The sequence below is a fragment of the Gymnoscopelus microlampas genome, assembly GCF_963454915.1.
Source record: "Gymnoscopelus microlampas genome assembly, chromosome: 17".
In the NCBI taxonomy this organism is placed as follows: Eukaryota; Metazoa; Chordata; class Actinopteri; order Myctophiformes; family Myctophidae; genus Gymnoscopelus; species Gymnoscopelus microlampas.
In genome coordinates, this window is record NC_139954.1 from 16,300,045 (window position 1) to 16,323,586 (window position 23,542).

At 39.6% G+C, this 23,542-nt stretch overlaps 2 protein-coding genes across 3 annotated transcripts in view; both read left to right on the forward strand.

Annotated features, from left to right (window-relative positions):
* Window positions 1–14,879, forward strand: part of tfpia (tissue factor pathway inhibitor a) — a 53,015-nt gene extending 38,136 nt beyond the window's left edge. For both annotated transcript variants that reach the window (XM_084085328.1, XM_084085327.1), the window contains exons 3-7: window positions 6,749–6,925; window positions 8,064–8,135; window positions 8,924–8,980; window positions 12,539–12,724; window positions 14,168–14,879. In XM_084085328.1, the coding sequence (XP_083941454.1) occupies window positions 6,749–6,925; window positions 8,064–8,135; window positions 8,924–8,980; window positions 12,539–12,724; window positions 14,168–14,232 (557 nt within the window). In that variant the 3' untranslated portion in view covers window positions 14,233–14,879. The remainder of the gene's footprint in view (window positions 1–6,748; window positions 6,926–8,063; window positions 8,136–8,923; window positions 8,981–12,538; window positions 12,725–14,167) is intronic.
* Window positions 14,880–16,314: 1,435 nt separating this feature from the next.
* calcrla (calcitonin receptor-like a) overlaps window positions 16,315–23,542 on the forward strand; it is a 47,959-nt gene continuing 40,731 nt past the window's right edge. Inside the window, exon 1 of the mRNA XM_084084947.1 lies at window positions 16,315–16,455. The gene's annotated coding sequence lies outside the window, so the exon portion shown is untranslated. The remainder of the gene's footprint in view (window positions 16,456–23,542) is intronic.

The following is a 23,542-nucleotide window of genomic DNA, read 5'->3' on the forward strand; positions in this document are numbered from 1 at the left end:
CTCAGGGCTGTTATTCAGCCTGGCTCATTTACTGACATAATCACTGTGCACTGAGAACGTATTACGCTCAGCACAGTTCTTCCTGCCGACTGTGATGGACCTCTAACCCTTATGACACTACTGTGTCAATCCCATAAAATGCTGACCTATATTTTCATATGGGTGGCTCTGAGATACCGATGTATTTCAGAAATAATAACAGGCTTCATTTCTACTGCACATGTCTATTAAAAAGAATAATGTCCTTTTCAGACAACTGCACACAATGGTAGATGAATTCCAATTTGGTAAACAATAACATGTAGGGCCAGGCCTGAAATAAAGATGGGTTTTCTGAAGAATGAGTAATGCAAAGAAAAGAAGACAAAATAAACATGAATTATATAACAGCCTCTCCATTAAAATTGGCTTATGGGTGGTCGGTGGGTCTGCATCACAAATGTAACATCTAGATTTGATTGTCCAAATCTGGTCACAGAGGCCTGAACATCTAGTATTTTTGTATACATCTGTATTTTGATTGTAAGCCATAAGCATTTCTATATAGGGTGTTTGTTCAGTAATAGCTAACAGTCTGTGTACGGCAAGGCAAGGCATTCATTTGCATATAGCCCATTTCCACAACAAGGTAATACTGAGTGTTTTACACAAAACATAAGTCTTGACACAGCATAACAAGGGTCTCCCCATCTCCCCAGCTTTTTAATAAACAAACCAACTTGGAGAGAGCTCCACATAGATCATTTAACAGCTTCAATGTTATAGTGTTCCATTTCTGATTTTCTTTGAGAGATGGGAGAGACTAATGTTATTGAACAAACCCTCTACAGCAATGAATACTATCAGATTATAAAGCTATTTTAACACTTATTAACTAAAACAAAATAAATCACTTACTCTACCATTAATCTCTGCACTGTACTACTAATGCAGAAGTGCTATAAAAACGACTTGATTGATCCGTTTCTGGAATAAGGAGTCAGTGCTGTTGACTTTTGTATCATGTGTGGCATATGTCTGTCTCCACCTAGTGGCCAAGGTGCGTTTGCACCTACAGTATGTTTCCTTGGTCATCATTAGTGGTCTTGCTTACAAGGGGGACCTGGGAAAGAAAAAACACCGGCCAGGACATCTAGTTACAGACAGAAAAACAAGAGAAAAATTGCGAGGCCAGAGCAAAAATTGCGAGGCCATAGCAAACTATGAAACTGTGCCAATGCAATCACCTGATAAAAATAAATGTCTGAATCTGCCTGTTGCCTATACCCTTGTGGAGGAACACTATTCCTCCCAGTTCCATGCCCTGCCTACTGAACAGAACTTCCTTGAACACAGCCAATTGTGTTTGTCAGAGCGCTCAGCCGACCCGGAGGCACCATGGAGGATTCTAAACCAAGTCTCCACGGTGGTGGGGCAGGTACTTTACCCCTGCACCACCCGGACGCCGAGAAATAATTAGATTAGGTTTCAAATCCCTTTCCAAACTGCAGGGGTTTAATGTTTTTTTGTAGTAGTGAAAATTCTATTTCAGGTATGAAAAGAATACACAGGATTACTCTCCCTCGAACTCACGCTGGCCTGTCTTAACTGTTGAAGTCAATTTGGGGGAAATATTGAGTCAAGTCCAGTCTGGAGAGCAGCCTGCTCAGTGGGACATTATGATTTCCACCCATTGGTTATAAAAATGGTCTGACTGATAGTGATAATTCCCCAGCAAAACATAAATCACCCTTTCCAACACCTCCAGTGCCTTCATACAGAAATGTAATTGTGAATTATCCCATTTAGACCAGAGGCCGATTCAAAACATGTCTTCTAAATCTAAAAAACTGTTTTCTGAAAAACGTATGTCAGTGGTGCTCAACCTTTTGCACGTCAAGGACCCTCCAAAATTATATGTATTTGGTCGTCGACCCCCATCTCAAAATGTTTTGTTCCAGGGACCCCCAGAATCAAAGATTTGAGTTGAAAAAATATATATATTCAAAGATTTGCGGCAATGTTCACAATTTTTGAATAGCCAGAGTATAAAATAATGGTTAAAGTGGTTAAAATATAGCAACAATCTAAAATGACACAGATGCTTTCCCGGTTTGAATGGGTTATTCACTGCATCGCCAAACCAACAGCTGTAGACTGCCCTCTGATATTTCTCTATTCCCTGTGCTTTTAAGTCAGTGTCACCTTGTGAAATTTGTAGATGTCACCATGTAATGGCATTTTAATTATGGTCACCCACTGGGAAACGGGTGGTAATCAAAAGACGGATCAGATCAGTGGGAAATGCAGGGGGGAATAAAACTGTCCGTCCTGGCTATGGGATCGTGACCACGAGTACAGATTCTTTAGCCTGCGGGGACCGTGGCTACAGCCCATGGTGAAAATGTTAAACAGATTACGTTCAGGAAAGGATTGATTGGTGAACCCAATGAGGACAAACATGGCTAAGGACAGATGGACAGAGTTTTGTACATTTTATGAGTTCTGAGTCTTGACTCAGTTTATACTGCGCTAATACATATTGAACTGCAGGGACACTTGAACTTTTAAGAGGAGTAATGAATCCTTCACCAGTTGAAAGTTAAAATGAACCATAACCCTGGCTCCCATACGCAGTGGAGTAAAGTAACTAAGTACATTTACTTAAGTACAATTTTGAGGTACTTTTACTTTACTGAAAGACACAGAATTGGTTTAGAAAACACAAACTGTTTTGGCTGAAGTGCCTTAAAATGTCTTCAGATGATTGACGGCCACTCCAGTTAAATATTCTAATTAAGTGTGCCCACAGATGAACTTGGTTATCATCGCTTAAGGGATTTCTTTTTTCTTTTACTGTAGCTACAGGATTCTGGCATTATGCCAGTAAAATAAGCTGGATAACGGTGTCCTACAAATGAGTCCAAAATTAAATCAATCACTCAGAATGTGATGTGTGAGAGAGAGAGAGAGAGAGAGAGAGACTTTTGCCTTAGTGTGTTTGAATTGTGTGTGTATGTGTGCGTACATGCGTGCGCGAATGGCATCACTCCAAGTCTCTGGACACAAAAAGTTAATGTGGACTCTGATAGCACGAACTTCAGCAAGATGAATGAGCTCATAACTCATATCTCAGAATTATCATGAGCCAATTTTGCTGACAGAGGGCAGATATTTTGTGTTTTAATACACAGATGACTGGATCGTATTTGAAGGACAAGGATTGAACGGAGCACAATCCGGGCCTCCGGCAGCTTGTTCATTTGTTATTCCTATTGGAACAAATCCAGTTAGCACGTTGGCAAAGTTGCGAAAGTTACTTTCAAATTACAATTTAATGTTCCAGATCGCTGATACAGCTGTTTGAACCTGAAATTTAACAATGTAATTCAAAATAAGCTGCACTCCGGTTTCCTTCAGTCACAATGCCTTCTGAATATATCGACCGTGCAAGTACTTCTCTCTGTGCAGTTTACAGACTATCATATTAAGTTTACAGAACCATTATCAAGAATGATTTTGAGATCTCAATCAATACCCTTTTCCATTCAAAGATATTTTGAGTTCTTCAGCAAGTGATTAAAGGATGCCGTTGGTGTTGGTCCCATCATTGTCAAATTTAAAAGCATACTCAACAGTACTTCATACTGGCTGAACAGGCAAATTAAAGTAGATATACAATACTGGCTTGTAGTCAGACCAGTCTCTGTAAGGCAAGGCAAGGCAGACTAATTTGCATAGCCCATTTCCACAACAGGTTGTTGATGACTTAAAACATAAGTCATGACACAGAGCATATAGCTGCTTTAAGAGAGTGCAAAATAAACATTATAAAAGGACAGTTGAATACAATTAAAAAAAAGAATAGTAAGAGAATCAAATTACAGTGCATAAAAACTGAACACTGTTTCTACACATTTAGTTCTGATTCTGGAGACATGAAGCTGACCTTTCCCAGACAATCTGAGAAGTGTTGATGGTTCATAATGTATCACAAGATCAGAAATGTATTTTGGCCCTAAACCTTTCAATGCTTTATAAACCCAACAGTGGTAATACATTCTATATAAGACAGGGAGCCAATGTAAAAGTTTAAGAAGAATTGGAGCTATACGGTCCACTTTCTTAGTACTCGAGCAGCCGAGGCATGCGTTAATCCGACAGACCTTTTCTCTGACTATGTGGCATCCGCGTGCGGTTAGGGTTAGGGTGCGGGTTTGGTTCGGGTTTACTGTTTAATGTCGGAGCACTGCGCTGTCGGAGGAATGCGCTGTCGGACTAACGTACTGCACCCCTCGAGCAGCAGCGTTCTGAATAAGCTGCAGTCATCTGATCGATTTTTTTTTAGGGAGACCTGTAAAGACACAATTATAGTAGGCACGTCTACTGAAGATGAATGCATGGTAAAACTGTATTCACCGTTATGAAACTTGCCATAGTGTGAAGTTACGGGAATAGTGAATGCTATTGCAAGTGATATTACTGCAGGTGTTACCTTGAAAGATGAACGTATGTCTACTCAGCGATGCCAGTCCTGTCTTTCAGACTATTTATTTATTATTCTCTCTATGATTTACACTCGCCACATAACTCTCTCTCCATCTGTGTCTCTCCCTTTCATTCTTCAGGACTTGTCGTTTCATGTTTTTACCATACAAACTCAAATGCATGTGTTCACACAATAGAGAACATACAACTCAATTCATCTCTCTCTCTCCCTCTCTCCCTCTCTTACTTTGTCAGAAAAACTGGGCACTTAGAGCTCTGTTTGTTTGTTTGTTTTTCACATGTATTTAATATTTATGATAAATCAAGAAAGAACGGAGAGGGATAATGGTGGTGAGATGATGCCTTTAAGATCCAGAAACTCAAAGGATTTATCTGACAACCTTTGGGGAACTTTGTTTTTCTCTGTTTTTATTTAAGTGTATTTATTGTAAGCTGTGTCACAGCAATCATCTTCCAATCTCGCAGGGTGCCATGTCCTCCTTTCCTCTCTTAATTTTTTTTTCTCTCCCAACAACCTCAACTCATTTCTCTGGCACAAAATTAAAGTAGCATGGTATAAGGGCTACATGTGTCACTATTTCAGTTGCCTCTCCCTTTCTGGACTGAATTCAACATTTTTACATGTATAGATTATGGCCCAGGCCTTAGTTGTTATTCATTTGTGCCGATACGTAAGCCCTACTGTAGGTTGGATAATGAGACCTACACTATTGTTAATTAACCACTTAAACCAAATACTTCATTGAGTTCCTTAAGTTTGAAAATTTGACCCAAAACAGTGGGTCTTGACTTTAACATTATCCTGCATATTTAACCACTACAACCCAATATAGCTAGGCTACTTTGTTGACCAGGGTCCCCCAGGGGTCTATAATTGTCCATCTATACCAAATCTCTTTGGTTAAAACAGCCAATCTACTGTATGAGCTCACAATGGATCCCAACATGAGTTTATACGATCAACTTTTCCTTTTATAACAGACTATCTTAAAGGTCATGTTATGCTCTTTACTCGACAGCAGTAGACAGACACCTAGCCCTACCCTGGACTACGCCAATATTGCAACAAAGTATTGATCAATATAATTTCTTTTCTGTAAATAAGTTAGCAAGCTTTGATAAATAATTACAATCTCTTGGAGCACTCTGGTAGCTGACCATGTGGTCCAGCAAGCAAGCATATTATTCACACATTCACATCCCTCTTCTCTGGCTTTGATAGCCTGTCTTGGCTCAGTAAATCAAAGGAAAATAAATCTCTTGGAAAACTTTTAACATCCATTAAACTTTGCCTCCTCCATTCACAAGAAGTCAGCTTTATGCCTAATGTTATACTCTGTTGTGCACTGGAGCATAAATTGAGCTTTAGAACAGTCTTATGTGGATCAGTTAATGGGGCTGATTTCTTCTTATCACTAACGGAAAACAAAGCTAACCTCCAAAGATTGATTATCTTTTCTTTAGTGACACGTGTCACACATTCAACTTTAATTTAGCATACAGTGAAATGAAGCAAATTTGTACTACGGTTTTGCACATAGATTATGTGGAAGAAGTAGTAGTAGTAGCTCTGATCAAATTAATCTCTTGTTTTATGGCGTGGCTTCTCAGAGGCGAGCTGCCTAGAATAGAGCCCGTCTGTCAGGCTAATCTCGCAAACTGCATGACCGATGTTGTGCACAATGCCAGTTGGCCACAGTTTTTGTTTCCAGATGTGTTTTATTTTTTTTGAAATATTTAACTTACATTTTTCAATCAAAGTCAGTCGGGCTCTGATCGCCCTGAAACTGTCCACATTTGTAGTCGTACGTCATAATGTCATAGACGGCCGAAGACATAGGGGTGTCACAGGCTGGCCACGTGAAGTCCAAGATCCAATTTAGATTATTTATTTTGCTGGCTTTGACTTGTTATGCCTTTATTTAGAGAGGGATAGGGAAGGTAGGCTGACAGGAAATGGGGAGAGAGATGGGGGGGGTGACACGCAGCAAAGGTCGTCGGGAACGGGAGTCGAACCCGCAACATGCTGTCAGGCCTTGGCATTGCAACCAAGGGTGCCTGGACCGTCACGCTACGGCCCAGGCCCCAAGATCCACTTTAGAGCAATGCCATTACCATGTGGGTACTGAGATTCACCTGATTAAATAATTGTATTACCATTTTTTGTTATAACAGCTGTCACTTAATCTTTTTCTTTTTCTCTCTATAATTTACTCTCATCACATACTGTACACCCCCCCTCCCTCTCTCCCTCACCCAGTTGAAAAAAGCCCCTGTCATTTGGAGGAAGCCCCTGGCCCCTGTCGTGGAATGATGACACGCTATTTGTATGACAGCGAGAGTCAGGAGTGCAAACACTTCTTTTACGGTGGCTGCTTTGGCAACGCCAATAACTTCGAGAGCATGGCGTTGTGCAAGGCAAGATGCCAGAACCAAGGTAAGGCGACTGAACTACTGTGGTCATATAGAGAGAGGCACATGTCTGAGCCCAGGCAATAAAGACAGCTGTGTCACTACCACCCCAGAACATATCTGCAATATAATATAATATAATAATTAATAACTAGAGACATTTTTTCAAAACTGAAAAAAATATTCCACCTATTATGGACCAGAATATGGATACTAGGTTTCATGTTAATTGGGCAAAATAGAGAAACAATATTACTTGTTATTCTGTATTTACACTATGTCTAAAGACCATTTAATGGCCTTAATTTATATACTGCTGCACTTACACAGAGCCATTGCTCCTTCATTTAATTGCCACACAGAAATGCAGAGATAGCCTCATTTCAGGAATGTGTCATATTCAAAATAGCGCTATCTTGGAAAATTAACTTTTTGATGGATTTTTGCAGAGCATGAAATCACGTTCCACCTTGATTTAGCATTTAAATGGTTTTGGAGTACAGTAGCAGAAGCACATTTAATTATGCTAGACTCGGGCTCCATTTGGAAGACATTTAGATATTGGATTTGTCAAAGAAATTAACGAGCAAGTTGTTCTTCTGTGACGGATTCCAGCCGACAGTCTACGTTATATTGAAATCAATGTAGACAAGTGTGGAGAGTAATTTCAAATGAATGCTTCTGTCAGTTTTTATTAGCAACCTTAAACTATGCCTCATGGGAGCACTGGGCTTAATCCCCTTTTCTTACAGTGCCAAAGCTATTGAATTACAACTTTTATGTTCTATAGTTATATAGTATTCTCATGTTAATACAAATGTAAACACTTAAACATTCAATTAAAATTGATCATAGGTGATTGTAGGGTTAGGCTTAATTTATTCAGGCATTTAATTGGATGTATTCGAACCATAGGCCAACTTGAAAGGCCCAGCTACAAACTGACATTTCAAATGGATATGTTATACTTACAACAGCAAAGATGCTTTCCAATTTCCACTTTTCACTAACACCAACAGAATAATAAGACTAGAAGCATGACAGCCGTGCAATGAAGATGATACACAACTAGGATAATGGAGCACTCAATCGATGGTATGGAACGGAACCTTCCTCTGAATGACATAACTTAATAAATATACATTTTCATCCTTTGAGTGCAGGAACCACCACCAAGGCAACAAACGTTGACAGTGTGCAACCAACGAAAGAATCTAGGATACAGCCTCTCAATGGTGAGAATAACACACAGCTGACAGCTCTATCGCTATTCGTCACCACAAATACACAGTGTGTGTGTGTGTGTGTGTGTGTGTGTGTGTGTGTGTGTGTGTGTGTGTGTGTGTGTGTGTGTGTGTGTGTGTGTGTGTGTGTGTGTGTGTGTGTGTGTGTGTGTGTGTGTGTGTGCGTGCGTGTATGTAATAGGATCAGACTCTTCATTAACCACTCAAACCCTATATAACTCGTTGACCAGGGTGCCCCGCGGGTCTGTACCATGTACAGTATATAGTGTAGTATTAGGCACTGTTAACTGTTTGCTTCTCCGGGGTCCGCGGTCAAATACATATCATTTTGAGGGTCCTTGACATGAAAAAGTTTGAGAACCACTGATATAGAAACATATGTTTTTTCAGAATACTGTTGGGATTTAGAAGACATTTCTAGAATTGGCTTCAGGTCTTAATGGGTTAAGTACTGTAATTCATTACACACCAAACCCAAGACGTGGCAATACTAACAGTGCCTAACCTCGACTAAAACGTATTAATGGATGCATAAATAAAAGATAAAGATAAATCATGTACTGATTAATATTAACAACACAAACTGTGGTAGAAGAAAGTAAGCAAACAAACAAGCAATACATAACTGACATTTTTGTGTAGTTATTATGCCTGAGAGGAAGTCTATGTTCAACATCCATACAATGTGCAATCTATCTTCAGATAAAAGCATAACATATTTTCATAACACCTCTGTAAATGATTGATAACTTAATTAAGTTGTTTACTTGTTTTTTCAGGGGACATTGCCTTGAGCCAACCACAGGTGCATCTCCGCAAGCCTCCCAGAGAGACAGGTGAGAACACTGATTATGAGTTTAGATTGTAGCCTGTGGCTTGCATGATGGGAAAACAATGTACCTATCAAAAACAACTCCAAAGATAATCGTGTATTCAGTGACAGTTGTTTCGTTGGGTAACAATGATTACTTGTCAAACCTGGGATGTTATTACTGTACATTGTGGCTCTGTAGAAGGTAGAGCTGTGTAGAAGAGGTTCTGTTTGTGAGTCGGTGTGTCTATATGTTTGTCTGGGTCTTGCAAATCGCACTGTACTCTGCCTGTAGGCCAAAACAACATAGGTTTTTTTGACATATTGAATTGAATTTTACAATGGAAGTCGATGGCGGTCAGACAGTGACCAAATGGAGTACATCGACTGATGCCATAGACTGGATATGTGAAGCCTGAGATCCCACATGAAGCCACACCAGTATTAGACACGTCTTGTTTTATCTTCTATTCATCAATCAAATCGATTAAGTTACTTTACGGCAACATCCTGCTTTGCATTCGTCTAACACACATTTACACTTACAGCACACAATGACTGTGGCTACAACCCCAGTCCTCTACTGTTAGCTAAATGAGGGATTATTGTGTATTGCTCAAGGAAATTTAATTCTTTAGAGTAAAGCTTAGGTTTACGGGCTTGTAAAACCTCTGTAAGGATTTGTCAACAGAATAAGCCAGTGAGGCCTTGTGAAGATACTAGCCCCCCGTGTTTCTTCCCTCTACACCAAATATCTTCACCAAAAATAGCTGATGTACAAGTTCAGATTGCGATTGGCTATTTTGGGTGAATTTTCACCGAATGTTAGCCTATTACAGTATGACATGCCCAGAATAGGGACACTATAGGGTTCACGATGTTAAGTACTGAATCACAACGGAATAAGTCAACCGGTCCTCAAAGTAAAAAGTCCCAAAGTAACTGAAGTACAACTACTTTGCTAAGTTGTGCTGTCAGGGTGTTTTAACATAACCACTCAATGTGCAGCCAGGCCCCTCTGCTAGACAGCTCACCAAATTGCCTTGTGCAGTGCAGTCAAAGGGCATAAACAAGACTGTCAGTGTCTCCTCCCCATAGTCTATTTGACATTTTCCCACCTACTAATTTTGCGTGTTTCAGACGTGGGGGCTCATAGATCACTGCTTGGCATTAAGGTCCTTTCATGCTGGAACAGATGGGCCCGTCCAGAGGGTGCTAATTTAATCTCTCTCAGCTCATTGAGTCAGTTATGATTTGTTAAAATTCAATTTCAGCATTGTCAGGCAGGCCAGTGGAAAGGGGAATTCTGTGATGCACAGGTCTGAATAGTCCCTTGTGCTGTGTGTTCTCATCCATGATTGTTTTAGAACTTGAGGGGGGTTCATTCTGTAATGAGGTGCTTCACTGCTTTTAACAAAACATGGGTCCTGCAGTAAATCTCACTAATATCATAAAGGCTCTACAGAATTAACTTGAAAAATATATATTAATAATAAGATTTAGGGCAAGCACTGAATAATAAATAGAAGAAAACGTTTATTGAAGCCAGAAGACAATCTGGAGAGGGGAGAATTTTGGGTTGGGTCGCCTAATAATTCTTCTCTGTTTGTACTCTTTCTTTCTAGTTTTATGGTCGAATTACCTTTGTGTTGTTGGTCCTTGTTTCAGCTTTTATTGGTTGCAGTTTGTGTTTTAATTTTTAATTTATCTTTTAAGATTAATGTTTTTGTTATGCATTTTTCTTTTGCTTTATTTACTGCAGATATGAGACCAGAGTATTGATAGGAGAGTATATAGAGAGGAAACTGAGGTTGGAAAGGAGGAATTCAAGGGTCTCCGACTATTATCTAACCTTGCAATTACTGTAGGTGGTCGATGCACTATCCAGTTTGCAACTGTACCAGCACGCCCCTTCATTTATGTGTATTATAGTCCGCATAGCCTGTAGTATATCGAAAATGAAGACGACAAGCCTTGAGTATTACTCTAGCAGAAAACCCTCTGCTCAGCTAAACACTGACATCTTGTGGATGTTGTGTGTATCGAGTGTGGATGTGGCGTAAGGCAGACCCTTGTGTCTAAATCAGGAGTTCTTAAACTGTTTCAGCTAGAGAACTACTTGAAGTGGAGAAAACTCCACATTCCAGATGAGATCCACTTTGACTGATCATTTAAAAATAAAATAATATGTAATAACCTACTACACATACTACTGAATTGCTATGCTATATGTCTCAATAGATACTAGATCCAGATAGTAAAAATGTATGTGGAATTTTGTCACTTTAATATTGGTGCCGTTTCATTTAACCCGTAACCCATTTAGACCTGAGTCCGACTCTAAAAAAGCCTTCTAAATCCCAACCAAAGTTTTCTGGAAAACTTCAATATGAATTCAAAAATTACGAAAAATGTATGTTGTTATATAGGGACAAAAGTAACACTTTTTGTATTTGCCTTCATAATTCACAGACCACTTGAAATATCCTAATCATCTTTTGCTATAAGAAACATATATATGTGCCCTAATTAATAATAAAAATGTTAAGCTTTCACTAATAAGGACAAGACTAAAATATTAATTTGAATGCAATGAGTCACAGTGTTACAATTGCCCCCGTGACAGGGGCAGTTGTAACAGTGGTTGGGGGAAATTGTAACACTGTAAAAATAAGTCATATTAATACACTTTATCTCAAATAAAAGCACATCACTAAGTAATATGTATTTTGTATAATTGAACAGTTTTACTTAGGAATGTTTTATATACATAAATACAATTATTTTGTATTTTTATTCAAATTATTTTATTTTTCAATTTTGTTTTTTCAAATGCATGTCTATTTTTTATTTAAATGTATTTTTACTTTGAAATGTAGTGACATTTAGTGAAATATGTTCATTTACTAACATAAAAGTATGAAATCCCAGACAAAAAATCTGCCTGCATTGAAAACACATTGTTACAATTGATTAATTTGTTAATTTGTGACCAATAACATAGAGATACAATTCATCCAAGTTTAAATTAGCTGACATCTTATCTTTAGACGGCAGAAGGAAAGTACCGTACACTCAAAAAATTTCATTTACACCTCAAAATCTGTTTTTTGTTGAAAACTTCTGCTGAGATGAAATGATCATTCTATCCTTCCATAGGCAGAGAGAGGACCCTACTGAGCATGTGCACAAGAAGTCTCACCCCTCTAGCTTATTCCCTGTTACCTTTGTCCCCGGTCTCCCTAGCAACAAGAACCCCAAAAGGGGTTCCCGTCCTGTAAGGTATAGTTACAAATAGGGGTTCCTGCCCAAAATGGGTTAAGCCCTACATTAGTGCATGACAAACTGCATGACAAACATGACAAACAATGTGTCACATCGTGACTCTTGAGCTTGTAGAATAGCCATTTTTGCTAATAATAAAAAGAAAGGACGGAATATGCAATGTTGTCCAAAATATGGATGCCAGGGTTAATGTGCTTAGTTGTTTTCAATTATATTCATTCCTCAAAAACGATCTCTCTATCAGTATGATGGGTCTTGAATTCAACATTGTTTTGTGTTGTTAACTGCTGTGTTGCAGATTTCATTCCTCCGGCGTTCTGTATCACTCCAGTGGACAGGGGAACATGTGACGGGGCAGAGAGGAGGTTTGCCTTCAACCCCAGGACAAACAGGTGTCACATGTTTCGCTACAGCGGCTGTGGAGGAAACACCAACAACTTTTCCCACAAGAGACACTGCATGAAGACATGCATGAACATCAAAAGTAAGGGTGCAATCGTTTGAAAGAGATCATTTCTAAAAATGTATTCACACATCATACACATAACACCACCAGCAGCTCTGAAATACAGGAATGGAGATCCAGTCTGTGAAAGTGTTAAACAAGCTGACAACAAGGGATGTTGGCTTTCGTTTTAAAATAAAAACATTCTGAAGTGGCCATGTCCACAGAAAGTTTTCTTTTTTTTTTTTTGTTAAGTTCAACAATTTTGTACTCGAGGCACCCAGGGCTCTCATCCAATAAATGCTGGATGCAGAGAGCGCTGAAATGTGTGTCCTAGTGTGTCTTTACCATACAAATGCATGGCAGAAAATCAATGGCAGCTCAACAAAAACATTACAGTGGCCCTTGAAGCTGCGATCTGGAACTTCTTTTAATGAATAAAACATTATTTAAAATCAATCTGTACGGTAGTGAATGTTAATGCAATATAACTAGTACATCTGCAGTGGTTGGAGCTGGTCTCCCTACTCTTCCAATGAGAAATTTAGCTCCTGGTGTCGGATACAACACCTACTTGTTGACAAGTAGTACTGCCTGAAGCTCATACGCTTAAATAATATCTCCCCTGACCAAGCAATGGTTTCCTCTTGGATGTGCAGTAGAAATGTGGCCTCTCATCCGGGAGACCAGGGTTTGAATCCCTGGTAGGATATAAAAGTTGCGGATTGCAGCTTTAATTTACACTCCATTGCACGACATAGTCGCTTGCCTACAAAAGATAATGTTTAAGCTACTGTATGAAGTAGCCTTCAAATGTTTCAAATGTGTTCAATCCGGGAACGCATCTGTGTCATTTTAGATTTTTTTAGGCTATTCAAAAATAGCAGATCTACAAGCTCATAGCGCAGTACCGAGTGCCACGCTATGAGCTTGTAGATCTGCTATTTTCTTTTAATCGTGAACATTTGTGCAAATCTGAATATATATATATATTTTGAAAGGATTTCTTTTTACTAAAATCTTTGCTTCTGGGGATTCTACAATGTTTTTATTTTATTTTATGTATTTATGTTGCTATAATATCAGTGGTTCTCAAACATTTTTCACGTCAAATGATATGTATTTGGCCCCGAACCCCCATCTCTAAATATGTTGTTCCAGGGACCCCCCAGAAGCAAAGATTTGCAAAAAAAAATCTGTTTGCAAAAAAAGCTCATAGTGCGGCACTCAGTGCCGCACTATTCGCTTGTACATCTGCTATTTTTGAATAGCCACATAAATCTTAAAATGACACAGATGGGTTCCCAGTCTAAATGGTTTAATCATCTTGTAAGACAAGGTTTCACTTTGGTCAAATAGCAAGAATTAAACATATTCACATTATTTATGATCTGAAAGTATTGGCACTGCCAAAACGTGATTGGGGGCCTGGTATTTCAGATCCCCTATATTAACTTTCTCCACTCATGTTGTTTTGTGCAGCCGGGGGTAAGATGATCCGAATAAAGAAGAAAAACCTCAACAACATCTCGTTTCGCTCCGTCTGAACACATGGAATTTCAATAAATCTACTCTACTTTGGACTCACTTTTATTTATGTTTTTTATTTCCTTTTTTTATTCTATTTTATTTCACTCTTTTATTTTGTAGTGCTAAAATGTTGGATCTATTCATGTTTTGCTTTGTAATGACCACTTTCGGTTCATATTTTTCTCCATGTTGATGTATTATTTTGTACTGCAAAGATATAGTAAATAAACATGTATATCCATATCGTCCTTTGCAGTGATCAGAAGCAATATATATTTGGCAGCTTTGTTTCAACTGTTGTTTCTTTTTTCTTCTTTTTTTTCACATTATTTCACTATATCAAAAAGATTTATTGATGCAGTTCTGACAAAAAACAATTTGTTTTGCTGATATGTGTTCTGTATAGCACTTACTATAGCAGCAATATTAATGCAGATGTTGCTTTATATGTGTTTATATCACTGAGAAATCTGCATACGCAGATATCTGACAAACATAGGGAGTCGAGGTACAGCGTGTATGGCTCATGTTAATGTCTTTTTTTCCCTTCTCAGCAATGGTTCCAGTATTTTTAATCAATGTGAATAGCTACTTTAGCAAATTAAACTGCTGCACTGTCTTTATTCCAATAGTGTCCAATAAACTCCAGTGGTGTTTCCAAGCACATACTGTACATTCATCAATAGGCTTTGCTCTCACAAAATTAGCTGTTGCTCCATTAGCCTATGTACACTGTCTATGTGTGTTTATTTGCCTGAAATGGAGTACACACATTTTTGAGCAATTGGATGAGACGGTAATAAATCACCACTGAAACCTTAAGCTTAATTTATTCTCCATTGTAGGGTGTTGCTTGCCAAAACGTACAGAGCAAAGTTATTATTATTATTTCCGATCACATAGTCAGCTTGTAGATCAGTTATTTTTTTTCTTTTATTTTTTTGCCAAGCAACACCATAGTATTATGTTGTATAAATGAGGCAAGAGGCATCATACCTGTGTGTACTGTAGTTGTCAATATAAAACAGGAGAGGACAGTGTTGTATAAACAGACATTTCTGAAAGAGTCTTACTTCACTTGTGTTTTGCTTAACTGTCATACTCGCAACTACAGGCTATAATAAATCGGACTGAAGCTGATGTATATCATGTAAAATGGATGAAACAATATTGTAATTTCCAAATAAAAGTAAAATACACTTTGCTTCATCTTACAACATAATGCTGAGTATGCATTTATTGTGTGTTGCCGTGAGCAACTTAAGGCAAACACATCAAATACTATTTGGACTGCAGCTAATATGACAGCCAGGTAATGTCAAGAAAACACAATATTGTATCTATGAAAATCACTGAAGAGGTATTGGCTCAAATGTTAACCTAATTAAAATACACATGTATAGACCTGCTTTTATTACCTGATTACATACTGATTACTTTGTGGTTTCTTATATTCCATGTTCTTTTATAGGTATTTAAAAAAAAATCTTTGGTGTTTAAAGCGCCATTTGTTTTACTTAAGTAAAAGTGTCAAGACTGCAATGTAGCTTGTAGATCTGCTATTTTCAAACATTTTTGTACTTTTACTTTTGGTACTTTAAGTACATTTTGATGCCAATAGGCTACTTTTGTACTTTTACTCAAGCACATTTTGAACTCTGGACTTTTACATTTTAACAGAGTATTTCTGTATTGCAGTATTGGTACTTTTTGGTAATTGGTACTTTTTCCACCACTGGCAGAATGTCATTTCACAAGTTTTCAAATGTATAAAATGCAGGCAAATCTTTTGAAAATAGTGGAGTAGAAGTAAATGCACAGAAAATTGGAAACACTCGACTACAGTAAAAAAAAAAAAACTCAACATTCTACTTAAGTAGGCTACGGTACTTGAGTAAATGCTCTTAGTCACTTTCCACCACTGATTATCATTATGATCAATTAATTGAGTCAGCGCAGGCGAACCAATGCCTGAACTAGCCAATCACAAGGCGGCAACCAACTAGCCAATGAGTGCGCGTTCCTCCTCCTGGCAATGGGATGTGTAGTCTACCACCTGACAGTGTGATGAACTGTGTGTTCATTGAGCGCAGCGCGGAGCGAGGAGCAGGACAGACAGACAGACTGACTCACTGGGGAGTGCATGGGGACACGTTCAGGATTGCTGTGACATTTCATTACTCCCAGCTTCTTTCCCTGCACTATCATCATAACATTGGATTATATACACACTCTCTCAGGTAAGATGAAGGGGAAGTGAGGCTGATTCTTGCTGTGTCTCACATGCATCTCAGAGACATAGTTCTAAAGCAAGTTGCGCTGCCTGCCAGCATGCAGTTTACATGTCGAATAGAAATACACGTTTTTGTATACGATCTGTGGACGCCTCCCCCGCTGTGCTGTACATGAATTGAAGGCAAAGACGGCGCGTGGACCAATTTGCATGGTGGGCCATGTGTGTCGATTTGTAGGTTACAACACATATTGTGCAAGTATAGCCTATTATTGTGTTATAAATGAGGGAATAGTAAGGTCTCTAAACGGCAAAATGGCATTTCAGTGCTTTGGGACAAGATCATTCATAATTGGGTCAGAGGAATGTACATTGTGCAGGTATTATATGAGTCAAATCAAATCCAAATCAATGTGTCATATGATATGATGACACATTGCTTTGGATTTGATATTAATGTACAGTGACAGTCTCTTCGCTTGTCACTTGAATGGGCCTGACTGCAGGCTATACATGCACAGTGGATCTCGTGCAGTGATGCCTGTGCCACATTAGCTCTTAATTCTAAATTATAGGCCTGCGTGATTTTATCAACATTTCTCAAGTTAGTAGATTTGCATGCATGATGCGCCTCATTTAGGCGCATTGAGTTGACTCATTCACAGTCTACGATTACCGTGGGTTGAGATAATTATGTCAGACACTGTACTGGCTTCATGTTCATTCATAGTAGATGACATTTACAGCTGCCGTCTATGAATATAAATAATAGGCGGGGGGGAAGACCCTTACTGTCTAGCAAAAAAAAAAAAAAAACTAAATTTAAATAACAATGGAATTGTTCAGCCTTAATTGTAACCAATGTTCGCTGCATGGTTGCTTAAGTATTCTACATGGTTATGTAAGCAGCATGATGGAAGTGATCAGGCTGGAGAGTAAAGATGTCTGATGATCATGATTATGATGATTATGATCATGATGATGATATGATTATGATGAAATTAGGTTAATAATGATGTGCAATGGCTTGCTTTAGTTGCTTAATCATAAAAGTTAGTGGGAGGGTATTAATAGTCAACTCTTAAAGCAAAATAAAGTATCCATCTCACAAAATTGCAGCAGCTTTCAAAACCATTGGGACACCGTGATTTTGGTGTGGGATGTACATCCAATAGATAACAGAGAGGGGCAGGGGCGATGGGGGTGAGGGGCTATATCTATGGTGAGGGGGGTATGAATGAACATGTGCCTGTGAAACTTGGTTTTTACTTTATTGTCCCGGGAGGATGCAGGACTCCCAGATAGTTTGGACTCCGAGCATGTTGAAGGTGCCAGCTGGCAGGGGAGGTATCTACTGTGGCCTGACATCAGTGGCTTGGGCCTACATTAAATGCATGAGCTGGCTGATGATGCACTGGGAATATCGTGCAGCATGGACAGTCATTGTGTCCAGGCAACTAGCACGAGATTCAACCCCCCCCACCCCCCCCCCCCCAGCAAGCAACTGTGGAGTGTTTGATGCTTGGCTCAAAAAACAATGCCAGAAACTCAAGCATACTGTAGCTCACTCCCTGCTCCTTAGCAGCATACATTAAAGGGATAGTTCACCCAAAAAATGAATTATTTTCTATCAATTACACACCCCATGAAGCCTTGGATTCATGGAGATTGTTTTGTTTTTGTTGCGTTCCTAAGCCAATAATGTGATGACTGGCAGAAAGATGCCAATGTCTCTGATAGGAGACTCAAAGTTGACTCTTTGTGTCTCCTACCGGAGCCGCCGCCGGTCATCACATTATTGGCTTAGGAATGTGACAAAAAACGAAAAATCTCCATGAATTCAAGTCTCCATGGGGTGTGTAATCTATAGAAAAAAAAGTCGTTTTGGGGGTGAACTATCCCTTTAAGTCCCTAGCATGTCCATGGTATGGTGATGGTTTTACTAAGTGATGGCATTCAGAAGAGCCTGCAAGAGGAATCCTATTTTCAGAGTTGGTTCACACAATGGCATTCCTGCTGTGCGTTAGAATTGAATTGTCTCGCAGTCAAGTAATGAAGGACAATCCATTTCACACAGTGTTCTGTAAGTCTAATCAGGCGCTACGCTTGTCAGTGTTTCATGTTGTAGTGCAGTGGTTCTCAACCTGTGGTACGCGTACCACCGGTGGTACTTGAGCCCCCCCCTGGTGGTACGCGGAAGAATCTTCCCAAAAATGAAAAAAGTGGGGGGAAAATGAAAAAAAAAAAAAAAAAATTATATATATGAAAACATAATAAAACTATCGAAATACTACTTTGAATGGAAATAACATTACCATAATATCACTCAAATTTAATTTAAAAAAGGTTTTGTTGAACACTTTTGGGTGCGTTCGGAAATTACGCACCGGAGCACACTCGCCTATTAGTTTGTATTGGCCAGTGCGCTCAGTGCTGTATTTTGTCAGCGTGGGAACAGCGCATTTCCTGGCTGTTACTTTGAATGCGCCGGTACTGGTAGCCACGATCAAAACAAACACGGTGAAGGGCAGGGGTGAAAGTGGGCCGGCACGGTCCGGAACGGCGTTCCGGTAAAAGATTCGGTGGCGGAACGCCGTTCCGTTAAGAAAAAGTCAAAGGCAGCTGTGAAAATCCCATATTAAATAACCTGCCACAGACCCATGGCCATGTTCAAGAATAAAACATAATCTACTAACGTCAGATTAACATACAGGGCGTCACAACCATTCATTAATTTGTGCGTACGACGGGACACTCTCACAGATCCGTGATTTCCCCCCACTGTTTGTCTGACTTTTTTTTCTTCTCCCCCCGTTCCGCATAAACAGCTGCTTTCGCGTGAAGTTAAGTAGTTTCAACTAGGCTACCTGGGTACTTCTACTTCCAGTAGTATGATTTCAAAATAAAACGTGTGTTGCATTGTAACATTACAAGGATAGAGTTTTAAAAACCTCTTATTCTGAAATGCACATCGTTTTGAAAGGAAACCAGATTTATTTTCTGGAGGCGACTTGACAGCTTTCTGCTCACGGAACACAGCTCCACTTGACTAACGTGCATCGTCAAAATGTAAATAACATGGACGTGGGTCATGGGACATTATGGAATATAAAGACTTTGTGGCAAAAGTTCATATTTACAACCATGATTTCTGAAACCAAGACAATGTGGGGCTATGGAACAAAAGTGTGTTTTCTTTCATCTTTTCAGAAGGTGAGTAATTCATCTTATCTAATGCTGACAGTGGTGGAAAGTAACTAAGTACATGTACTCAAATACTGTACTTGAGTATAATTTTAAGGTAATTTTACTTGACTGGAGTATTTCCAATTTGCAATATTTTTATTTCTATTCCAATACATCTCAGAGGCAAATATTATACTCTTACTCCACCTCAATTATTTGAAAACTTTAGTTACTACTAGTAACTTTGTGGATTTTAATTATTATGACAAAACATACATAAACCGCTTCAGCCCCATTTAAACTTTGGCTTTTTGAAAATGTACTTGGTATTGTACAGTATGGTCAAGTTGGACATGAGTTAATAGCGTCACAATCATTTTTAACCACTTAGCTTTGGCTATTCAAAAACAGCAGGCACGGCACCGCGCTATGAGCTTGTAGATCTGCTATTTTTGGAAAAACCTTGAAAAAGTGTTGCATATCTTTGAATATGTTTTTTTTTTTTAAAGCGAAAATGAACTGATATCTTTGCTTCTGGGGGTCCCTGGCACAAAACATTTTCAAATGGGGGTCCACGGCCGAATGTTTATCAATTTAGGGGTCCTTGGCACCTAAATCCATCCTAAACCCGCCCAAAAAGCATCAATAACCGCTAATAACCGCAAAAAAAATCGCGCGCGCTGCGCGCCAAACGTGCACGCGTGCAAGCCAAACGTGCACGCGCGCGGTTTGGCGGTAGTGGTACTTGGAATTACTTGATTGATTGATTGATGTACTTTATTTAGTAAGACATGAGAACAGTACATGGCAGTACATAACAGTACATGGAAGTACAAATTCGCAATACAAGGTCTACTAAACTGGATAGCTCAGTTAAGCACGTAGCTTGTTTAAGATGAGATCCCCATGCACACAAATCATGTTGACATATAAGAGACAGACAGATATACACACTACTATACAGAATGTCATACAATCAGTTTACAGGTTACTGGTATGAAGTATGAAGGGTCAAAAATATGTACAAAAAAGAAAGAGAGGGGGGGGGGGGTGTAGGTTAGGTTAGGACATGGGGTAGGTTAGGACTTGGACAGGGGCCATTTTTGAATTGCAGCCTCCTGAAGGTGTATCTTTAGGGCATTTTTGAAAGTAAGTAGGGTTTTACACTCCTTTACTCCTTTTGGTAGGGCATTCCACATTTTAGATGAATAGCATGAGAAAGAGTTCATTCCCTTTGTTGTGCCAAATCTGGGTTGAACATGGTTTGTGGAGCTGCCTCTGGTGTTATGATCATGGACTTGATTAACATTTTGGAAGTATTTTGACAAATACAGGGGGATCCCAATGTTGTGGTGTATCTTAAAGACCAGGCCCATAGCAAGTTGCTGTACTCTGTCCTCAACCCTAAGCCATCCAAGCCTAGCAAAATGGGCATGGGTTAGATGGGCTTTGTAATTGAGGCCAAGAAGTAGCCTTACAAGTTTGTTTTGGGATGTTTGGAGCCTTGTTTTTAGGGCCTTGGAGGTGTTGTGATACCACGAAGTGCATGCATAATCATAATGACCTTGTATGAGGGCCCCTACAAGAATCTTCAGAGTATTCTTACTGACTTTACGAACAAGCCTCCACATCCTCCGTGTTATTTTGTGGACCTTTTTGATCGTCTTTTCAGCGTTTTTGTCACCTGAGAGGTTTGCCTCCAAGATGGAACCCAGGTAGGTAATTTCCTCCTTTCTTGTGATAACATTTTCACCCACTTTGATCGTGAAACTCTCAGCCTTTCTAAGGTTAGGGTTGGACCCAAAGAGGATGGATTCAGTTTTACCCAGGTGTAATGAGAGTTTGTTGTCGGAGAGCCAGATGCAGATCTTGTTGAGTTCAGTGCTGAGAGTTTTCTCAACCTGCAGCCTGTCCCTGTCCGAGACCAGCAGAGCCGAGTCATCTGCGAACAGGAACAGTTTGCAGTCGCAAGCTGAGGACATATCATTCACATATATCAGGAACAGTAGTGGTCCTAGTATGCTTCCTTGAGGAACACCACAAGTCACTGGGAGGGGAGGGGACTGGGTGCCGTTTACTTCCACCACTTGCTCCCTCCCTTCCAGGTAGGATCTCATCCAGTTCACCGACGTGTCATCAAAGCCTATTGCTTTGAGCTTATTGATCATAATTGGGTGATTAACGGTGTCAAAAGCCTTCTGGAGGTCCAGCATGACCATGCCGCAATATTTGCCCTTGTCGACATCTTGTTTGATAGAGTCGTTCAAATAGAGAAGGCATGTGTCAGTGGAGTGGTTTGTTCTGAAACCAGATTGGAATTCGTAAATTAGATTTTTTTCGGCAAGGTACTTATCAACCTGTTCATAGACTATTTTTTCCATGACTTTCGAGATGGAGCTAAGAATAGAAATAGGGCGGTAGTTGCCAGGGTCTAATTGGTTTCCTTTTTTGTACAGAGGGGTCACTCTTGCTTTTTTGAAGTCGTTAGGGACCCGTCCCTGTATGATGGAGAGGTTTATTATGTGGGTAATGATTGGGGCAATGGAGGCGGCTGAGTCTTTTAGAAATTTAGCGGGGATGTTGTCGGGACCTGTGGCTCTGTGTTGTTGGAGTGCACTCAATTTTTTAAACACCTCATCTGTTGACACAGGGGAGAGTTTAAAATCATCTTTGCGTACACCCTGTTTATCGTAAAATGAATCAACATACTCTCCACCATGACTCCCAGAGTGAGGGGGTAGTTTTTCAACTAACTCTGAGGCCACGGTCGTGAAGAATATGTTGAGGATTTTACTCACTTCCCGTTTGGATGAAATGAGAGTGTCATTCACCTTGAGGTTTATGTTTGTAAACCTGGTTTTCAATTTCTTGCTGCAGCCTAGTAGGTTGTTGAATAGCTTCCAGAGTTCACGTGGTTTGTTTTGATTTTCCTCAATTTTGCCATCGAGGTAGCTTTTTTCTGCTAACAACAGCATGCCATTAACCTTGTTTCTTAGCATGTTTTTCTCTTTTTTGAGTTTCGCTACGTGGGATTCGAGACCTTTATTGAAGCTTTTGGCAAGTTTGATCCTACTTTTATGATAGTCAGAACACTTTTTGTCTCTGACTTTCATGGTAGCAAGGATATCCGAATTCATCCATGGAACCGAGCGGGTTTTGACCCTGATGGTTTTCATGGGAGCCACACTGTCCAAATTTTGAATGAATTTGGTTTTGAAACCAAGCCAAGATTCGTCTACCTGTGTGCTGTTTAGTACGTCGGACCAATCCTGTTCCTCCAGTCTGTGATCTAAGTCCTCGCTCTTGTAGTTTTTGAGGTCTCTGATCGTGACTGTTTGGTGGTAACCGGTCTTAGGTTTACGTTTCTTTCTGGTGCAGAAGATCATGTTATGATCAGATATGCCACAGGTAGAAACACCACTATTGAGGATTTTGTCCTTGTCCGTTGTTAGAATGAGATCTATGATAGTTTGAGTGGAAACACACAGCCTTTTGGGCTGAGTGATCAGCTGGTGGAGTGAGTGCCGATTACAAAACCCCCTGAATGACTTAAACACTGACGCTTCCTTACGGAGCATGTCAGTGTTAAAGTCACCAAGAAGTACTGTCTCCTCATTGTCCACTTTAGCTAAACATTCATCAAGTCTATCATAGAAATCAGCCTGGTTAGGAGGTCTGTATATGGTACCGACTAGCACAGGTTTAGCATTTTCAAAAATGATCTCGACCCACACAGCTTCAATGTCTGCATCATTCAGGTCTTCGCGAAGGATGCAGACATTGTCTTTATGTACATACATGCATACGCCGCCCCCGTTTCTGTTCCTATCTTTTCTGAAAAGTTTGTAGTTTTCAATCTCAATATCAGTATCATCTATCGTATGATCAAGTTTCGTTTCAGAGAAAGT